At 45.2% G+C, this 21,692-nt stretch overlaps 1 protein-coding gene across 1 annotated transcript in view; it reads right to left on the bottom strand.

Annotated features, from left to right (window-relative positions):
- The window catches only part of eys (EGF-like photoreceptor maintenance factor), a gene marked incomplete at its 5' end in the record, with an annotated part of 444,052 nt that overhangs the window by 235,895 nt on the left and 186,465 nt on the right, over positions 1-21,692 (bottom strand). Inside the window, 3 exon segments of the mRNA XM_082972800.1 lie at positions 10,076-10,221; positions 14,368-14,475; positions 15,785-15,881. Coding sequence (XP_082828926.1) covers positions 10,076-10,221; positions 14,368-14,475; positions 15,785-15,881 — 351 coding nt within the window.

Raw genomic sequence — 21,692 nt, 5'->3', positions numbered from 1 at the left:
TTTTTATTGTTTCATTGATTTTGGCCGTGTGACTTCCAATCAGGCACAGCTGTAGAGGGTTGTGGTTGATTGGGAGTCACACATAAATTGCCTACGTTTCCTTTGTGTTTCGTGGGTAATTGTTCTTGTCATTGTGGTTGCACCTGACAGGACTGTGTTGGCTGTCAGTTTTGTTGTTTTGTAAATTGCATAGTGTTCGTTTAATTAAATATGACGAACCCTAACTCCGCCTCATTTTGGTCCACTTCTTCCTCAGACAGCCGTTACAGGACTATAGGAATATATCATGGACTATGTCCCAAATGGCACTCTATTCTCTATATAGTGCACTACTTTTGCCCAGGGTCCAATAAGAAATAGTGCACTATATACAGTGCCTTCAGAAAAGAATCACACCCCTGGATTTATTCCACAGTTTGTTGTGTTACAGCCTGAACTCCAAATGGATAAAAAATAGAGTAGATTTGGCCTTGTGTTTTAGATTATTGTCCTACTGAAAGGTGAATTCATATCCCAGTGTTTGGTGGATAGCAGACTGAAATAGGTTTTACTGTAGGATTTTGTCTATGCTTAGCTCCATTCCATTTCTTTTTTATCCTGAACAACTCCCCAGTCCTTAACGATTACAAGCTTACCCATAACATGATGCAGCCACCACTATGCTTGAACATATGGAGAGTGGTACTCAGTAATGTGTTGCATTGATTTGACCCAAACATAACTTTGTATTCAGGACACAATGTGAATTGCTTTGCCATATTTCCTGCAGTATTACTTTAGTGCCTTGTTGCAAACAGGATGCATGTTTTGGAAAATGTTTAATCTGTACAAGCTTCCTTCTTTCCACTCTGTCAATTAGGTTAGTATTGTGGAGTAATTACAATGTTGTTGATCCATCCACAGTTTTCTCCTATCACAGCCATTAAACTCTGTAACTGTTTTAAAAACTTACCATTGGCTTCATGGTGAAATCCCTGAGCGGATTCCTTCCTGTCCTGCAACTGAGTTGGGAAGGATGCCTGTATCTTTGTAGTGACTGGGTGTATTGATACACCATCCAAAGTGTAATTTATAACTTCACCATGCTCAAAGGGATATTCAATCTCTGCTTTTATTTACCCATCTACCAATAGGTGCCCTTCTTTGTGAGGCATTGGAAAACCTCCCTGGTCTTTGTGGTTGAATCTGTGTTTGAAATTCACTGCTCGACTGAGGGACCCTACAGATAATTGTATGTGTGGGGTACAGAGATGAGGTAGGCATTCAAAACTCATGTGAGTCCATGCAACTTATTATGTGACTTGTTAAGCAAATATTTACTCCTGAAAACTTATTGACTCTTCAGCAGTACAGTACACATCAAGATGGTACGTTAAGACAGACCTGTTCTGCTCCTCCACTAGAAAGGCATATTAGAAAATATGTGCCATTGCTTGCAATTAGCCTCTGCCCAGACTTACAACAACATTATCTTTCGTCATGATTCATCCAGTTGCATTCAATTTGGCTCTAAGCTGGTTTTTTATATATTTCTTTTTATATATATCAAAGGGGGGCGATAGCATCTTATATCACAATGTTTTATCGGTACATAATCACAATAGGACAAATGTTGACATGGCCCAACCCTACTAAATAGGGAATAGGGTGTCATCTGGCTCTGGTCAAATTTCAATTAATCGATGCTTAAAGGGCCAATCTGCAGTTGAAACAATAACAAAACGTCTCCTTGCCCCAGTTTTGGTTAAACGCTGAGGGATGGAGCTGGAGAAATGTTCCCTATTACCTTCTGTTATAAAACGGTTCTTATGAATAACCTTACAGCTCTGTCTTGCTGCCTAAATCTCTTTTGTTTGTCTTTTGCAGAAGGCCTACATAAATTAATAAATTAACAAATGAATGAATGTGAATAATGTAGATAATTAACATGTTGTAATTAAACAGTCTCAATATGCTCATTCAGAGCAGCCAGTGACAATTCCCTCCATATTGACCTGCTAGTTCAGTCTTAATGACTTTGTCTGCATCCCAAAACGGCACACTATTCCCTATATAGTGCACTTCTTCAAAAGTAGTGTACTATATAGGGAATAACATGACATTTTGGACGGGTCCTTTATTTCTGCTTCAGCAAGCCTTCTATAAACACAACGAGATATTCCTGCTACTTTACTGACCACGTATACAACTTGTGTTTAAATCAAATTACAGCTGAAAATATGTTATTGTAAATTAAAAACAAGCTTTACAGTAAATGAGCTGATACAGTAAATACAACTCAGAGGGTATTTGTAGATTCCCCTTGTTTTGTTAGATGTAATGACATGTTAATGACTGGGTGATTGTGTGTTGAACAAATCCATGAACAACAATTTCCTCAAATTCCATTTAAGAATCAATCCAAACATGGTGGTCTTGGAATTATAGTCAACTATACAATGAAAGCAATACACACACCGAACAAAAATATAAACGCAACATGCAACAATTTCAAAGATTTTACTGAGTCACAGTTCATATAAGGAAATCAGTCAATTTCCTTATATGATAAATGTATTACAGTAAGGCAATTTCCATACTCTAATAAATTCAATAAATGTAGGCCCTGATCTAGGCATTTCACATGATTGGGAATACAGATATGCATCTGCTGGTCACAGATACTTTAAAAATGAGGGATGTGGATCAGAAAACCAGTCAGTATCTGGTGTGACCACCACTTGCCTCATTCACCATGACATATCTCTTTCACATAGAGTTGATCAGGCTGTTGGTTGTGGCCTGTGGAATGTTGTCCCACTCCTATTTAATGACTGTGAAAAGTTGCAGGATATTGGTGGGAACTGGAACACGCTGTTGTACCCGTCAATCCAGAGCATCCCAAACGTGCTCAATGGGTGACATGTCTGATGAGTATGCAGGTCATGGAACAACTGGGACATGTTCAGCTTCCAGGAATTGTGTACAGATCATTGTGACATGGGGCCATGCATTATCATGCTGAAACATGAGGTGATGGCGGCGGATGAATGGCATGACAATGGGCATCAGGAGGTCAGCATTTGCCCACTGAAGTCAGTTACGACACCGAACTGCAGTCAGGTCAAAACCTTGGTGAGTATGACGAGCATGCAGATGAGCTTCCCTGAGACTTTTTTCAAACAGTTTGTGCACAAATTCTTCGGTTGTGCAAACCTAGAGTTTCATCAGCTTTCCAGGGGGCTGGTCTCAGATGATCTCGCAGGTGGAGAAGCCGGATGTGGAGGCCCTGGGCTGGCGTGGTTACACGTGGTCTGTGGTTGTGAGGCCGGTTGGACATACTGCCAAATTCTCTAAAATGACTTGAGGCGGCTTATGGTAGAGAAATAAACATTCAATAATCTGGAAACATCTCTGGTGGACATTCCTACAGTCAGCATGCCAATTGCACGCTCCCTCAAAACTTGAGTCATCTGTGGCATTGTGTCGTGTGACAAAACTGCACATTTTAGAGTGGCCCTTTATTGTCCCAAGCACAAGGTGCACCTGTGCAATGATCATGCTGTTTAATCAGCTTCTTGATATGCCTCACCTGACAGGTGGATGGATGATCTTGGCAAAGAGTAAATACTCCCTAACAGGGATGTAAACAAATTAGTGCAAAACATTTGAGAGAAATAAGCTTTTTGTGCATATGTAAAATGTCTGGGATCTTTTAGTTCAGCTCATGAAACATGGGACCAACACTTTACATGTTGCATTAATATTTCTGTTCAGTATACTGTTACAGGTTTTGGTTTTTCCATTTATGTTTTGTGGTTGGACTTTAGCACGTATAGTTCGTTAGCACGTAGGACGCACGGATTGGTGTTACCTCGTTAGTCAGTATGTGTTACACCTGTGCTGGCCTAGGTGCTATTTAAGAGTGGCTGGCCCACTACTCCAGTTGTCTTGATAGATGCAGATGGTGAACACCTTTAGTTGGCTCTCCCTAGTCTGTCTGATTTCCCTGATTTTGTTTTGCGCCACCTTTTTGGTTTGCTTCCTGTCTTTAAGTTTGGTGTGGGTTTTTCTTTTGTTTGCCTCTTCTTAGGCAAATTTAGTGGGCACTCATGGTGGCTGTCTTTTAAGGTCCAGTTGTTGTTGCTAGTCAACTTTCAGTGGAGTTCCTCATTGAGTGTCTTTCAGAACCCCTCCTAAAACCCCATCTGTTTCATTTTGGTTGTTGTCAGTGACTTTGTTAGTTATGCCTTCTGTTTGAGTGATATTATTTTGTTTTCTTGCTGGGGAATGTAACAATATATTTAATTTCAGTTTTATCAGTAGGTCTAATAATAAGGACAGTTCTACTACACAATAGACCAGTCTGTAGTTATGTTATTTTACAACATGAGGAAGTATATTTTCTCCTGTAGTTATGTATTATTTGAGGAAGTACATTTTCTCCTGTAGGCATGTATTATTTGAGGAAGTACATTTTCTCCTGTAGTTATGTATTATTTGAGGAAGTACATTTTCTCCTGTAGGCATGTATTATTTGAGAAAGTACATTTTCTCCTGTAGGCATGTATTATTTGAGGAAGTACATTTTCTCCTGTAGTTATATATTATTTGAGGAAGTACATTTTCTCCTGTAGTTATGTATTATTTGAGGAAGTACATTTTCTCCTGTAGTTATGTATTATTTGAGGAAGTACATTTTCTCCTGTAGTTATGTATTATTTGAGGAAGTACCTTTTCTCCTGCACACTACTCTACATGTAATCCTCCATCCTCCTGTTCTCAGCAGGCATTCACAACCTATTTCCTTCTCTCTCTGAATAGAATAGAACAATTATGTGGATTTAAAAAGTTCCAGCTGCGAGAGGTAATTGAGGATAGAAGCTGGACGATTATTATTTAATGTCTCTCTTTTGTTTCTCTCAGATGGATTCTCCTGTAAGAGGCTTTAAGAAGGTTAACATTGAGATGAATCATAACAGCTTTTTAATCTGTCTCCTGTATTGCTCTTCATTTTTCACAAAGCCAGGTGGCAAGATTTATTAATCATCTTCTCTCTAGACCCTGTTAAGGAAGTGCAGGTTGAGGCTCTTTATATAATATGATTATAAATGTATAGTTAATATACATTTGGAACAATTCCATACATGTTGACATAATCAAGCTGTGTTTTATGGTAGTGTGCCTGTATCATAGCTTTGATGTCTTCACTATTGTTCTACAATGTAGAAAATAGTAAAAATAAAGAAAAACCCTGGATTGAGTAGGTGTGTCAACTTTTGACTGGTACTGTATATACTAAACAAAAATATAAACGCAACATGTAAAGTGTTGGTCCCATGTTTCATGAGATGAAATAAAAGATTCCAGAAACGTTCCATACACACTAAAAGTTGTCTACATTTGTCTACAGTACATCCCTGTCAGTGAGCATTTCTAATTTGCCAAGACAATCAAGAAGCTGAGCAAACAGCATGATCAGTGCACCATGTGCTAAGGACAATAAAAGGCCACTCCTAAATGTGCAGTTTTGTCACACAACACAGTGCCACAGATGCCTCAACTTTGAGGGAGTGTGCAATTGGCATGCTGTTGCCAGAAAATTGAATGTTCATTTCTCTACCATAAGCTGCCTCCAACTTCATTTTAGAGAATATGGCAGTATGTCCAACTGGCCTCACAACCACAAGTAATCACACCAGCCCAGGACCGCCACATCCGGCTTCTTCACCTGCGGGATCATCTGAGACCAGTCACCTGGACAAACTGTGGTTTGCACAACCAAAAATTATTTCATCAGTGCTGGTGGTAAGATATTCCATGCAGGAATGTTTTGGGGATTGCATGGGGCCATAATTATCAACCTGACCTTGAATAGTGTTTTAAATCAGACTTCTGTATTAGTTTTATAATGTGACAGAAATGCACTTTTTACCTTACGTATAACAACAATTCTATCCTTTTGTCTTTTGACAAAATAAAACATAAATAGCATACCAAATCTAAGATCCCTCGTTGCATATTTCTCACACTGTGGATGATTCACCTAAATAAGATTCCAAATGTGTTTTAGTTTGAGCATGATATTCCTCATATGTGCAATTTCCTACTGATAACCAAATTCATTACATCAACACATTTCTGACGCTTGCATGTATTCTGAAAACTTCACCATTTATTCTCCCATAAATCTGTATTGAAATGAATGTAAAAGCCCCTCGCTATAACACCTGACGACTTTATTTTCATGTCAACCGTTGAAACGAGTTGGAATGAATGTTGACATCCCATTTGGAGAGGGGCTTTGCCAACCCTGATGGATGAAGCGAAGCAATATGAGAATAAATTTGATAATAGCATCAAAGTGACACAATGAGTTACAGTATTCACTGGCGGGAGCAGATGACACACTATAGCAGCTGCATAAAAACACATTTTCAATTTACAAATCATTATGTGCCTAGATCAAGCCCCCGAGCAGCCAATTCAACCACTAGACCGAAGCCATATTAACGTCTTGCCAAATCCTTCTCGTTTTCCTTCCACTCTTTCGTCTCCTATTTTTCTTCCATTCTTCCCTCTTTTCTCTCTTTTTTTACTTACACACTTTTTTGTTCCCTCTCTTCTCTTGAAAAAGTTCTGTTACATGTCTTATTAGAGCAAATATTTATTTGGAAGCTGAAGTCGGTTGGTTGAACCAATCCAAAATATATCCTCTGGCCCTGCTCCCTGGGGCAGACACTATCTGTTTCCTCAGACCAGCTTAGAGGGAAGGGGAGAAAGTAATGACTTGTGCAATGGTTGCATCCAAAATGGCACCCTATTCCCTATATGGTGTAATACTTTGGACCAGGGCCCTGGTCAAAAGTAGTGCACCGTACAGGGAATACAGTGTTATTTGGGAAGCAGCCGAGGCTGAGCGCACAGGGGCCTAAGAATAAAAGAAGCATCTTCAGTTGGGAATTGGGTCATGCACATCAGGCTCTTCTGTTGCTCTCCAGAGTGGCAATACCTCCGAGAGTTCCCCCTCCACCCTCCCCTGTTTCCACTGGAAAAGGATAAATTGATGATACAGTGAAGAAGACAAATGAAATTAATCTTCCAACCAGCTGACAGGAAGCAGGATTAGATTGGTCCTCTAACAACAACAAAAAAGCTCAATATAGGTGTCTTGTGTGTAAAACATGTCCTAAATGGATGGTAGCAGAGCAAAACAACAATAGTGTGGTGAAATTAAAGAGCCCTAATGAAACAACAGACCAACAGAATGTAATGGTGAAACTAAAGAGCCTAATGAAATAACAGAATGTAGTGGTGAAACTAAAGAGCCTAATGAAATAACAGAATGTGGTGGTGAAACTAAAGAGCCTAATGAAATAACAGAATGTAGTGGTGAAACTAAAGAGCCTAATGAAATAACAGAATGTTGTGGTGAAACTAAAGAGCCTAATGAAACAACAGAATGTAGTGGTGAAACTAAAGAGCCTAATGAAATAACAGAATGTAGTGGTGAAACTAAAGAGCCCTAATGAAATAACAGAATGTTGTGGTGAAACTAAAGAGCCTAATGAAATAACAGAATGTGGTGGTGAAACTAAAGAGCCTAATGAAATAACAGAATGTAGTGGTGAAACTAAAGAGCCTAATGAAATAACAGAATGTTGTGGTGAAACTAAAGAGCCTAATGAAACAACAGAATGTAGTGGTGAAACTAAAGAGCCTAATGAAATAACAGAATGTAGTGGTGAAACTAAAGAGCCCTAATGAAATAACAGAATGTTGTGGTGAAACTAAAGAGCCTAATGAAATAACAGAATGTTGTGGTGAAACTAAAGAGCCTAATGAAACAACAGAATGTAGTGGTGAAACTAAAGAGCCCTAATGAAACAACAGAATGTAGTGGTGAAACTAAAGAGCATAATGAAATAACAGAATGTAGTGGTGAAACTAAAGAACCCTAATGAAATAACAGAATGTTGTGGTGAAACTAAAGAGCCTAATGAAATAACAGAATGTAGTGGTGAAACTAAAGAGCCTAATGAAATAACAGAATGTGGTGGTGAAACTAAAGAGCCCTAATGAAATAACAGAATGTAGTGGTGAAACTAAAGAGCCTAATGAAATAACAGAATGTAGTGGTGAAACTAAAGAGCCCTAATGAAATAACAGAATGTAGTGGTGAAACTAAAGAGCCTAATGAAACAACAGAATGTAGTGGTGAAATTAAAGAGCCTAATGAAATAACAGACCATCAGAATGTAGACACAGTTGAAGACAGATTACCTTTAGATTAAAACAAGTATTGTGGATTTATCGCCTGTTATCACTCTTGAAACATTATATCAAAGGGAACTGTGCTGTGTGTACAATACGATTCATTAAAATGATCACCCATTGTGCTGCAGACAGTTTCTCTTTAAGGTTTGTTTTAGCCAGTTCCAGCGTCAGACTATCCTGAAGCAGCCAGCTAGTCCCACCATGGTCCTGATATCATGAAGCAGCCAGCTAGTCCCACCATGGTCCTGATATCATGAAGCAGCCAGCTAGTCCCAATACGGTCCTGATATCCTGAAGCAGCCAGCTAGTCCCAATATGGTCCTGATATCATGAAGTAGCCAGCTAGTCCCAATACGGTCCTGATATCATGAAGCAGCCAGCTAGTCCCAATATGGTCCTGATATCATGAAGCAGCCAGCTAGTCCCAATATGGTCCTGATATCATGAAGCAGCCAGCTAGTCCCAATACGGTCCTGATATCATGAAGCAGCCAGCTAGTCCCAATACGGTCCTGATATCATGAAGCAGCCAGCTAGTCCCAATACGGTCCTGATATCATGAAGCAGCCAGCTAGTCCCAATACGGTCCTGATATCATGAAGCAGCCAGCTAGTCCCAATATGGTCCTGATATCATGAAGCAGCCAGCTAGTCCCACCATGGTCCTGATATCATGAAGCAGCCAGCTAGTCCCAATACGGTCCTGATATCATGAAGCAGCCAGCTAGTCCCAATACGGTCCTGATATCATGAAGCAGCCAGCTAGTCCCAATATGGTCCTGATATCATAAAGCAGCCAGCTAGTCCCAATATGGTCCTGATATCATGAAGCAGCCAGCTAGTCCCAATATGGTCCTGATATCATGAAGCAGCCAGCTAGTCCCAATATGGTCCTGATATCATGAAGCAGCCAGCTAGTCCCAATATGGTCCTGATATCATGAAGCAGACAGCTAGTCCCAATATGGTCCTGATATCATGAAGCAGCCAGCTAGACCCACCATGGTCCTGATATCATGAAGCAGCCAGCTAGTCCCAATATGGTCCTGATATCATGAAGCAGCCAGCTAGTCCCAATATGGTCCTGATATCATGAAGTAGCCAGCTAGTCCCAATACGGTCCTGATATCATGAAGCAGCCAGCTAGACCCACCACGGTCCTGATATCATGAAGCAGCCAGCTAGACCCACCACGGTCCTGATATCATGAAGCAGCCAGCTAGACCCACCATGGTCCTGATATCATGAAGCAGCCAGCTAGACCCACCATGGTCCTGATATCATGAAGCAGCCAGCTAGACCCACCACAGTCCTGATATCATGAAGTAGCCAGCTAGACCCACCATGGTCCTGATATCATGAAGCAGCCAGCTAGACCCACCATGGTCCTGATATCATGAAGCAGCCAGCTAGACCCACCATGGTCCTGATATCATGAAGCAGCCAGCTAGACCCACCACGGTCCTGATATCATGAAGCAGCCAGCTAGACCCACCATGGTTCTGATATCATGAAGCAGCCAGCTAGACCCACCATGGTCCTGATATCATGAAGCAGCCAGCTAGACCCACCATGGTCCTGATATCATGAAGCAGCCAGCTAGACCCACCACGGTCCTGATATCATGAAGCAGTCAGCTAGACCCACCATGGTTCTGATATCATGAAGCAGCCAGCTAGACCCACCGCAGTCCTGATAAGCTGTAGTCCTCTCACATTGATCTCTTTGTCACCGAGGGGTAAAGGAGTCCTACGGTGGCCCTAACGGGGAAAGTAGCTTTTAGAATTTGGTGACAGCAGGGTTAAAATGAAATAATCTTTACCTGCGTTTCTAGGACGACAGACACACTTGAAGCCTCCAGGTTTGTTGATACAGACGGCCTCGTGAAGGCAAGGTGAAACTTCACACTCATTAATATCCAGGTCACACAGGGTGCCAAAATATCCAGCTGGGCAATTACAGTGGAACCTAGACAGTAACAAGAACAACTATTAGTGATGGGATGACAATGATTATAGGAAGCTGAATAGTTAAGGCAGTATTAAAAAGAAGAAGAACATTTAGAGGTGGAAGGACAATTATTATACTAATGTATTTAACTATATTCCCAGGAACACAACACCCATAGGATGACCAATCACAACACCCATAGGATGACCAATCACAACACCCATAGGATGACCAATCACAACACCCATAGGATGACCAATCACAACACCCATGTGATGACCAATCACAACACCCATAGGATGACCAAACACAACACCCATAGGATGACCAAACACAACACCCATAGGATGACCAATCACAACACCCATAGGATGACCAAACACAACACCCATAGGATGACCAAACACAACACCCATAGGATGACCAAACACAACACCCATAGGATGACCAAACACTTACCCAAAATGGCTAGAGAAGATTTTGTTATGTAGCACTCAAGTAAAGAGTGTGTATAATTGATATAAGTGATGTAGTATCCTAAGTCATTCTGTATTAAGTGCCCTCCTGTCCATTTGAAATGTTACGGTTGTTTTCATATTGGCATTATTGATAGTAGAGAGCACTGCCAAATCCTTTGATGTTTTCTCCATCTATCCTCCTATGACTTTATGCCTGTTTTCTCCACCTATCCTCCTATGGCTTTATGCCTGTTTTCTCCACCTATCCTCCTATGGCTTTATGCCTGTTTTCTCCACCTATCCTCCTATGACTTTATGCCTGTTTTCTCCATCTATCCTCCTATGACTTTATGCCTGTTTTCTCCATCTATCCTCCTATGACTTTATGCCCGTTTTCTCCACCTATCCTCCTATGACTTTATGCCTGTTTTCTCCACCTATCCTCCTTTGACTTTATGCCTGTTTTCTCCATCTATCCTCCTATGACTTTATGCCTGTTCTCTCCATCTACCCTCCTATGACTTTATGCCTGTTTTCTCCATCTACCCTCCTACGACTTTATGCCTGTTTTCTCCATCTACCCTCCTACGACTTTATGCCTGTTTTCTCCATTTATCCTCCTATGACTTTAGGCCCTAACAGGGAACAGCCTGTCATTCAATGACAGCAGCTTTACAGGAAGCCCTTACTTCTGCACTTAGAATACATTATAAACCCTCCATCATCAGCTCCTTAAACCAACCACAACAAAAACAGTACTGTGAGTTGCTGGATCTCACTGCTATAGGGGACAACACTACATCTCACTGCTATAGGGGACAACACTACAGCTCACTGCTAATAGGGGACAACACTACAGCTCACCGCTATAGGGGACAACACTACATCTCACTGCTATAGGGGACAACACTACAGCTCACTGCTAATAGGGGACAACACTACAGCTCACCGCTATAGGGGACAACACTACAGCTCACCGCTATAGGGGACAACACTACAGCTCACTGCTAATAGGGGACAACACTACAGCTCACCGCTATAGGGGACAACACTACAGCTCACCGCTATAGGGGACAACACTACAGCTCACCGCTATAGGGGACAACACTACATCTCACCGCTATAGGGGACAACACTACATCTCACCGCTATAGGGGACAACACTACATCTCACCGCTATAGGGGACAACACTACAGCTCACTGCTAATAGGGGACAACACTACAGCTCACCGCTATAGGGGACAACACTACAGCTCACCGCTATAGGGGACAACACTACATCTCACCGCTATAGGGGACAACACTACATCTCACCGCTATAGGGGACAACACTACATCTCACCGCTATAGGGGACAACACTACATCTCACCGCTATAGGGGACAACACTACATCTCACCGCTATAGGGGACAACACTACAGCTCACCGCTATAGGGGACAACACTACAGCTCACCGCTATAGGGGACAACACTACAGCTCACCGCTATAGGGGACAACACTACAGCTCACCGCTATAGGGGACAACACTACAGCTCACCGCTATAGGGGACAACACTACATCTCACCGCTATAGGGGACAACACTACATCTCACCGCTATAGGGGACAACACTACATCTCACCGCTATAGGGGACAACACTACATCTCACCGCTATAGGGGACAACACTACATCTCACCGCTATAGGGGACAACACTACATCTCACCGCTATAGGGGACAACACTACATCTCACCGCTATAGGGGACAACACTACAGCTCACCGCTATAGGGGACAACACTACAGCTCACCGCTATAGGGGACAACACTACAGCTCACCGCTATAGGGGACAACACTACATCTCACCGCTATAGGGGACAACACTACAGCTCACCGCTATAGGGGACAACACTACAGCTCACCGCTATAAGGGACAACACTACAGCTCACTGCTTTAGGGGACAACACTACAGCTCACTGCTATAGAGGACAACACTACATCTCTTAATGTACCCTACACAGACAGATCTCCATGTACAGTAGGTGGATGGTTTGAGCAGCAGAGTAAATTGAGGAACAGCTTGTCTGGACTCTACTGACTATAAAGGGAGTAGGGTGCCATGTGGGATGCATCCAGGGTCTGCTTTCATCAGAGAGTCGTTACAGAGGGGTGGACACACCTTAACTGAACTCCCAGAACTGCCCAGTCAGGGGATCGCTATGAGCAGTGCATGCTGGGTCGCCATGGGAGCAGGTATCATGACAGGAGACAAACTGGAGACAAACCATTTAGGACTTAAATTGGCCCTGGGACTTCTCTGCCCATCTGTCGGACTACAGCCTCCTACTACAAGCCCCAGGACTCCCATTAAAGACAGTGGAGGGAGAGAGAGAGAGGGAGAGGGTGAAGAGAGAGAGGGAGAGAGAGCAAGAGGGGGTGAAGAGAGAGAGCAGGAGAGAGAGAGCAAGAGGGGGGGTGAAGAGAGAGAGAGAGGAAAGAGAAAGGTAGAGAGAGAGGGAGAAAGAGAAGGAGAAAGAGGAAGGAAGAGGGGTGGAGAGAGAGAGAGGGAGAGGGTGAAGAGAGAGAGGGAGAGAGAGCAAGAGGGGGTGAAGAGAGAGAGCAGGAGAGAGAGAGCAAGAGGGGGGGTGAAGAGAGAGAGAGAGGAAAGAGAAAGGTAGCGAGAGAGGGAGAAAGAGAAGGAGAAAGAGGAAGGAAGAGGGGTGGAGAGAGAGAGAGGGAGAGGGTGAAGAGAGAGAGGGAGAGAGAGCAAGAGGGGGTGAAGAGAGAGAGCAGGAGAGAGAGAGCAAGAGGGGGGGTGAAGAGAGAGAGAGAGGAAAGAGAAAGGTAGAGAGAGAGGGAGAAAGAGAAGGAGAAAGAGGAAGGAAGAGGGCTGGAGAGAGAGAGAGGGAGAGAGTGCAAGAGGGGGTGAAGAGAGAGCAGGGGAGAGAGAGCAAGGGGGGGTGAAGAGAGAGAGAGAGGAAAGAGAGAGGTGGAGAGAGAGGGAGAAAGAGAAGGAGAAAGAGGAAGAGAGAAGGGTGGAGAGAGAGCAAGAAAGAGAGAGAGAAGGCAAGAGGGGGGCTGAATAGAGAGAGAGAGAGAGAGAGCTACCTAGAGAGAAGAAGACTACCCCATGGAGGAAAGGAAACCCAATCTAGAGTCATGATGTGTTCCTGCTGAATGCACTCTGCTGTCTTTAGTATGGCAGCTTAAATATGTCAAGGATGAAGAAAGGCCTGTTATATAAGACTGCTGCTGCATCCCAAATGATGCATTACACAGTGCACTTCACCCTGTAATGGTCATAAGTAGTGTACTATGTAGGGAATAGGGTGCCATTTGGGACACATCCGGAGCGCTTCGAAGAATAACCCTGCTAGGTTTAACATAGCTACCTCATGGGGCTGATTTTAAACTTGTTTTTGTTCCTTGCGCTAACGGTTCAAAAACAAATACTTCAGAGAGATAGGATGCGTTCCAAATGTAACCTTATTCCCTATATAGTGCACTACTTTTGACCAGGGCCCATAGGGCTTATAGTGCACTATACAGGGATATACAGGGCATAGGGTGCCATTTGGGATACAGATATATACAAATGAGATAAAGACGGTGTTAGCTAGCTAGCTAAGGCTTCAATGATTCATTTAGTGATAGCTTAAATGACCAGGTAAGGTAACGGGGTAAATATTAAAGTGAATATTGTCCTGGTACTGTAGGTACCAACCTGTTAACCTGGTCTTGGCAAATGCCTCCATTTTGGCAGGGTCTGGAGGTACACTCGTTGATGTCTTCCTCACAGTGATGGCCAGAAAACCCAGGCTCACAGTCACAGCTGAAAACAAAGGCAATCATTCATATTGATCTCCTCTCTTGCATACAAAATAGAAAATCTATTTGTTTACTCGTAGTGGCACGTGTGAGGAAGAAAAAAAGGATGAAATAACAGATCAATGAAGAGGACTTTATCTGATATTAATTACACATCGGATCTAGATTGATCGGGACCTTTTAGTTTGTGACTGTTTAACTAAACGTTAAACTAAGCTGTAAAGAAGGATTCATATAAACAGCCCTGTTAAAAGGAGAGACGGTTCCTCATTGAACTGACCTCATTTCCACTCCAAAGGGCGTGTTATGAAGCCGCATTATTTTTGCATAGTGTTTATGGAAATATGGCATGAGCCTTTGTTCATTTAACAGTTCATTTAACCATATCACAGGGTCATGCTTAGCATGGTGTAACAGCATCACACTATTCACACACATCTGAACTGAGGCCATAATAACAATATATTGCTGTGGTAAATACATTATATGTGCTTATAATGTACAGAGCACATAATGTAGTATATATATATTATATTATAAACTGCGTGGTTCGAGCCCTGAATGCTGATTGGTTGACAGCCGTGATATATCAGACCGTATTCCATGGGTATGACAAAACACTTATTTGTACTGCTCTAATTACGTTGGTAAGCAGTTTAAAATAGCAATAAGGCACCTCAGGGGTTTGTGATATATGGCCAATATACCATGGCTAAGGGCCGTGTCGAGACACTCCGCGTTGCGTCGTGCTTAAAAAACAGCCCTTAGCCGTGGTATATTGGCCATATACCACACCCCCTTGGGCCTTATTGCTTAAATGTGCAGAGACCGTACTATCAATATATTTATAATATGTTTGGAGGCGGTAAATATAATACGGTTGTGATAAGTATGTGATAGTATTCATTCTACTTCCGGAGTCATCATAAGGGAACCACCATCTTAAGACTGGAGCTCACTATCTACTTGTCTCAATTTCACCATATTCAATAATTGTCACCTTGGAATTAATTGCACTCATTAGCATTAGCGCAATTACTGCTAAATGGGAGCAGGTATTGTGGGTAATTGATCAAATCATCAATCATCTGGTATGAGTTTATAATCCATTATTCATATAACCTGACAGCAATTTTCATCTTTGTTTGTTTGAGTGAGTATCTCTGGGTGGAAAAATGAATGGAAGTGTACCAAATGCCACCCTGTTGCCTATATAGCGCACTACATTTGGTCGGATCCTATAGGGTTCGGGAACAGAGGGCCATTTGGTATGCAGACTGTATATAAGGTGCCCCTCACGGTTCCCCTTTTACCTGTAGCTGTTGACCCGGTCAAGACAGTGGCCCTGGTTCTGGCATGGGCCTGAGATACACTCGTCGGTGTCAATTTCACAGCGCGTTCCCTGGAATCCTGAAAGATAGATGAGCTGGTCATGGATCAGTAAGCCTCACTACATCCTGAGAGGCCAGCTTGCGAGGCAGCGAACGTCAAGCTCCATGATAACAAAGGCCCTGGTGAATGGAAGGAGTGGAAGTAGAATGTCCATTTTAATGGAACTAGTAGCCCCTGTAGCATCTCTCATCTGCCAGCCCCTCAGTCCTCTCGGTTTCCTCTCTCAGAGGAGTGGACACGTCTAATAATACTGCAGCGGCACAGACAGATTGGAGGTCTGAGGGTTGGGGAGGGGATAGGGAGAGGTGTTGTGGGGAGAATTACAGAGAGTCTGGGGTGGTGCAGAGAGTTAGGGAGAGTCGGGGCTGGTGGGGAGAGTTAGGGAGGGTCGAGGGTGGTGGGGAGAGTCGGGGGTGGTGGGGAGAGTTAGGGAGAGTCGGGGGTGGTGGGGAGAGTTAGGGAGAGTCGGGGGTGGTGGGGAGAGTTAGGGAGAGTCGGGGATGGTGGGGAGAGTTAGGGAGAGACAGGGGTGGTGGGGAGAGTTAGGGAGAGACAGGGGTGGTGGAGAGAGTCGGGGGTGGTGGGGAAAGTCAGGGGTGGTGGGGAGAGTCGAGGGTGGTGGGGAGAGTTAGGGAGAGTCGGGGATGGTGGGGGAGAGTTAGGGAGAGACAGGGGTGGTGGGGAGAGTCGGGGGTGGTGGGGAGAGTTAGGGAGAGTCGGGGATGGTGGGGAGAGTTAGGGAGAGACAGGGGTGGTGGGGGGGAGAGTCGGGGGTTGTGGCGAGAGTTAGGGAGAGTCGGGGATGGTGGGGAGAGTTAGGGAGAGACAGGGGTGGTGGGGAGAGTCGGGGGTGGTGGGGATAGTTAGGGAGAGACATGGGTGGTGGGGAGAGTCGGGGATGGTGGGGAGAGTCAGGGGTGGTGGGGAGAGTTAGTGAGGGTCGGGGGTGGTGGGGAGAGTTAGGGAGGGTCGAGGGTGGTGAGGAGAGTTAGGGAGAGACGGGGGTGGTGGGGAGAGTCGGGGGCGGCGGGGAGAGTTAGGGAGAGTCGGGGGTGGTGGGGAGAGTTAGGGAGAGACAGGGGTGGTGGGGAGAGTCGGGGTGGTGGGAGAGTTAGGGAGAGACGGGGGTGGTGGGGAGAGTTAGGGAGAGTCGGGGGTGGTGGGAGAGTCGGGGGTGGTGGGGAGAGTTAGGGAGGGTCGGGGGTGGTGGGGAGAGTTAGGGAGAGTCGGGGGTGGTGGGGAGAGTTAGGGAGGGTTGGGGGTGGTGGGGAGAGTTAGGGAGAGTCGGGGGTGGTGGGGAGAGTTAGGGCGAGTTGGGGGTGGTGGGAAGAGTTAGGGCGAGTCGGGGGTGGTGGGAAGAGTTAGGGAGAGTCGGGGGTGGTGGCGAGAGTTAGGGAGAGTCGGGGTGGTGGCGAGAGTTAGGGAGAGTCGGGGTGGTGGCGAGAGTTAGGGAGAGTCGGGGTGGTGGGGAGAGTTAGGGAGGGTCGGGGGTGGTGGGGAGAGTTAGGGAGAGTCGGGGTGGTGGGGAGAGTTAGGGAGGGTCGGGGTGGTGGGGAGAGTTAGGGAGGGTCGGGGGTGGTGGGGAGAGTTAGGGAGAGTCAGGGTGGTGAGGAGAGTTAGGGAGGGTCGGGGGTGGTGGGGAGAGTTAGGGAGAGTCAGGGGTGGTTGGGAGAGTTAGGGAGGGTCGGGGATGGTGGGGAGAGTTAGGGAGAGTCAGGGGTGGTGGGGAGAGTTAAGGAGAGTCGGGGGTGGTGGGGTGAGTTAGGGAGAGTTGGGGGTGGTGGGGAGAGCTAGTGAGAGTTGGGGTGGTGGGGAGAGTTGGGGAGAGTTGGGGTGGTGGGGAGAGTTGGGGAGAGTCAGGGTGGAAGAGAAGGAGGAGAAGAGAGGCTAAGCTCTAGAGCTCCTTTGGCCCTTGTTCATTAAGGGGATGAGGAAGGGATAGGATGGTGTTCATTAAGGGGATGAGGGAGGGATAGGATGGTGTTCATTAAGGGGATGAGGAAGGAATAGGATGGTGTTCATTAAGGGGATGAGGGAGGGATAGGATGGTGTTCATTAGGAGGATGAGGGAGGGATAGGATGGTGTTCATTAGGAGGATGAGGGAGGGATAGGATGGTGTTCATTAGGGGGATGAGGGAGGGATAGGATGGTGTTCATTAGGGGGTGAGGCGAGGGATATGATGGTGTTCATTAGGGGGGTGAGGGAGGGATTTGATGGTGTTCATTAGGGGGCGAGGGAGGGAAATGATGGTGTTCATTAGGGGGGTGAGGGAGGGATAGGATGGTGTTCATTAGGAGGGTGTGGGAGGGATAAGATGGTGTTCATTAGGGGGTGAGGGGTGAGGGAGGGATAGGATGGTGTTCATTAGGGGGGTGAGGGAGGGAGAGGATGGTGTTCATTAGGAGGGTGTGGGAGGGATAGGATGGTGTTCATTAGGGGGTGAGGGGTGAGGGAGGGATAGGATGGTGTTCATTAGGGGTGTGAGGGAGGGATAAGATGGTGTTCATTAGGGGGTGAGGGAGGGATAGGATGGTGTTCATTAGGGGGGTGAGGGAGGGAGAGGATGGTGTTCATTAGGGGGGTGAGGGAGGGAGAGGATGGTGTTCATTAGGAGGGTGTGGGAGGGATAGGATGGTGTTCATTAGGAGGGTGTGGGAGGGATAGGATGGATAAGAAGATCAGCATGGATGCTTTGTGGCACTTTTGAAGGCAAGCAGGAAGGCAGCCAGGGATAGAGGCTCTTTCTCTCTCTCTCCTCTTCCTGCCTGCCTGTCAGAGGTATTCATTTGGTACTAACTGCTGATGTGTTGGTGCTGCTGCTTTGCTCCATACAGCATACTATTTCCTCTGCTCCTAAGGAAAAATACCAGTCCTATAGGAAATAATCTAACCAATGTTGATCATCAATGGCCATTTTGAAAGGATGCAACCATGTAAATTGAGTTATGCTAACAACATCCCTACTTTGTGAATGTGAGGGTTTCATACATAAATGAACTGTAATTGAAATCAAAATGAATGAGAATTCTGATTGACACTATATGTTGGAATTTGTACAGAGAAGCAGAGATCAAACGTCATACTTTGGTTAGCACCCCACCCCTTCTCTCTCTGTATACTAGGCCTAATCCGAACTACAAGAAAAACAACAATACAGTCTACATTGTACCATGAGTTCAAACAAAGCTAATATAGGTCCCGTGTGGCTCAGTTGGTAGAGCATGGTGTTTGCAACGCCAGGGTTGTGGGTTCGATTCCCACGGGGGGCCAGTACGCAGAAAAATATTTATGAAATGTATGCATTCACTACTGTAAGTCGCTCTGGATAAGAGCGTCTGCTAAATGACTAAAATGTAAAAATGAAGGACCAAATCCTTAAGTAGTAAATCTGAATGCCTATATATTAAGTCCCTCTGAGATGAATGACCACAGCCATTGGGGCTAATTAGCTTGAGGTTATATTCTTTTATGTTGACCACATAAATCAGGATTATTTAATAAATAATAGGTAATAATAAAGTGCATGGTGGTTCTTCTTTCTCTATGCATTTATCTACCCAATTAAAACCCCTTTGTTGGCGTTATGGATAAATGAGGCTCTAGGACTACAAAATCTAGTTTACCTGGCTGGTAGACCAGCAGTACAGATCATGTTGACCCAGTATGCCCAGTCATTTGCTAGATATTAAAGTATTAATGGTGGTGTTCGGATCAGGCCAAAAAATCCAGACATTCACACCTGCGATAAATTCCATTATGGAACTAAATGGGAGTCTTGTAGCCAGGTGCAAATGGAATTCTACAGTGGATCTGATTGGTTGCATGATGTATTGTTTTTTTCCCTGGTTTATATAATGAACTTAGAGGGGAGCGGTCTATAGTGTTGTGTAGATCAAATGAATCGATTCATCTACATTCTCATTTAAAATGAGGACTATAGTATCTAATGTATACATCCTTTGTAGATCAGTAGTATCAAAGTGAAACCTCTGTGATCAACAGAAAAACAATTACCGGGAGAAATACAACCAGTCAAATTCAGGCCCTCAGAAACCTAGACTTCAGTCATATTTTGATTGAAACATCCATCAAATCCACTCGTGACTCTTCAGTACTATTACAATTAGTCCTGCGGGTTTATTATATCCATGACCCCTCATCTCTACCGAGACTACGCCTCACGACATGAGCAGTGATCACATCGCTCCAGACGCGGATGATAGAATGAGTGTGTGTAGTGTGTATGTGTGTTCGCTCCAGATGCGGATGATAGAATGAGTGTATGTAGTGTGTATGTGTGTTCGCTCCAGATGCGGATGATGGAATGAGTGTGTGTAGTGTGTATGTGTGTTCGCTCCAGATGTGGATGATGGAATGAGTGTCTGAGCACTGAGAACGAACACTTTGTGCCTTGGGAATCCCACGTTAACCATCTCCCTGGGCTCTCTGACAGAGGAAAGAGCCCCCAGTAACAGATGTGTCCCAAATGGCACCCTACTCCCTATATATAGTGCACTAATATGGGCTGTGGTCAAAAGTAGTGCACAATATAGGAAATAGGGTACCATTTGGGACAAATCCAGTGCTTGGCTTGGTGGCAGTAGCAGCCAGTAGCAGCCAGTAGCAGCCAGTAGCAGCCAGTAGCAGCCAGTGCTTGGCTTGATGCCAGTTGAAGCCAGTAGCAGCCAGTGCTTGGCTTGGTGCCAGTAGCAGCCAGTAGCCGCCAGTAGCAGCCAGTACTTGGCTTGGTGCCAGTAGCAGCCAGTAGCCGCCAGTAGCAGCCAGTACTTGGCTTGGTGCCAGTAGAAGCCAGTAGCCGCCAGTAGCCGCCAGTAGCCGCCAGTAACTGCCAGTAGCAGCCAGTAGCCGCCAGTAGCAGACAGTGCTTGGCTTGGTGCCAGTAGCAGCCAGTAGCCGCCAGTAGCCGCCAGTAGCTGCCAGTAGCTGCCAGTAGCCGCCAGTAGCCGCCAGTAGCCGCCAGTAGCAGACAGTGCTTGGCTTGGTGCCAGTAGCAGCCAGTAGCAGCCAGTAGCCGCCAGTAGCAGCCAGTAGCTGGCAGTAACTGCCAGTAGCAGCCAGTAGCCGCCAGTAGCCGCCAGTAGCAGACAGTGCTTGGCTTGGTGCCAGTAGCAGCCAGTAGCCGCCAGTAGCCGCCAGTAGCCGCCAGTAGCCGCCAGTAGCCGCCAGTAGCAGCCAGTAGCCGCCAGTAGCAGCCAGTGCTTGGCTTGGTGCCAGTAGCAGCCAGTAGAAGCCAGTGCTTGGCTTGGTGCCAGTAGCAGCCAGTAGCTGCCAGTAGCAGCCAGTGCTTGGCTTGGTGCCAGTAGCAGCCAGTAGCCGCCAGTAGCAGCCAGTGCTTGGCTTGGTGGCAGTAGCAGCCAGATACATACATTGTGTTGACATTCCATATTGTTCGGGAGGTGCCTTAGCCTTTGGTTTGAGTGACAGCTCTGCCTGAGAAAGCTCTGTCGTCCCATAATTCCCCGGGAGAGATTGTGTGTTCTCTCCAGTTCCCATGGTTCTCCTTGCTACTGTCACATCCCAAGGTGCACAGAGCCTTGACAGCGATGACACACAGGGTACATTACCACACTGCTCATAACTAGCGTAACCTCCTATTTTACCCTACACCCCTGACTCTCCCCACCACCCCCGATTATCCCTAACTCTCCCCACCACCTTCGACTCTCCCTGAAATGTACTATGTCATCGATGTACAACCTACTATAAAACTTACTATAAAAATAAGATATATCTGTTACAGTATACGTGTAAAACACTACCCTGAGGCCAAGTCCCCTCAAATTGGACAGTCCACTGCTTTCCCCCC

This window comes from Salmo salar, chromosome 01 (assembly GCF_965601325.2).
Source record: "Salmo salar chromosome 01, fSalSal1, whole genome shotgun sequence".
Classification (NCBI taxonomy): Eukaryota; Metazoa; Chordata; class Actinopteri; order Salmoniformes; family Salmonidae; genus Salmo; species Salmo salar.
Note: the sequence above shows the minus strand (reverse complement) of the source record. Positions and strands in the feature narration are given on the sequence as shown.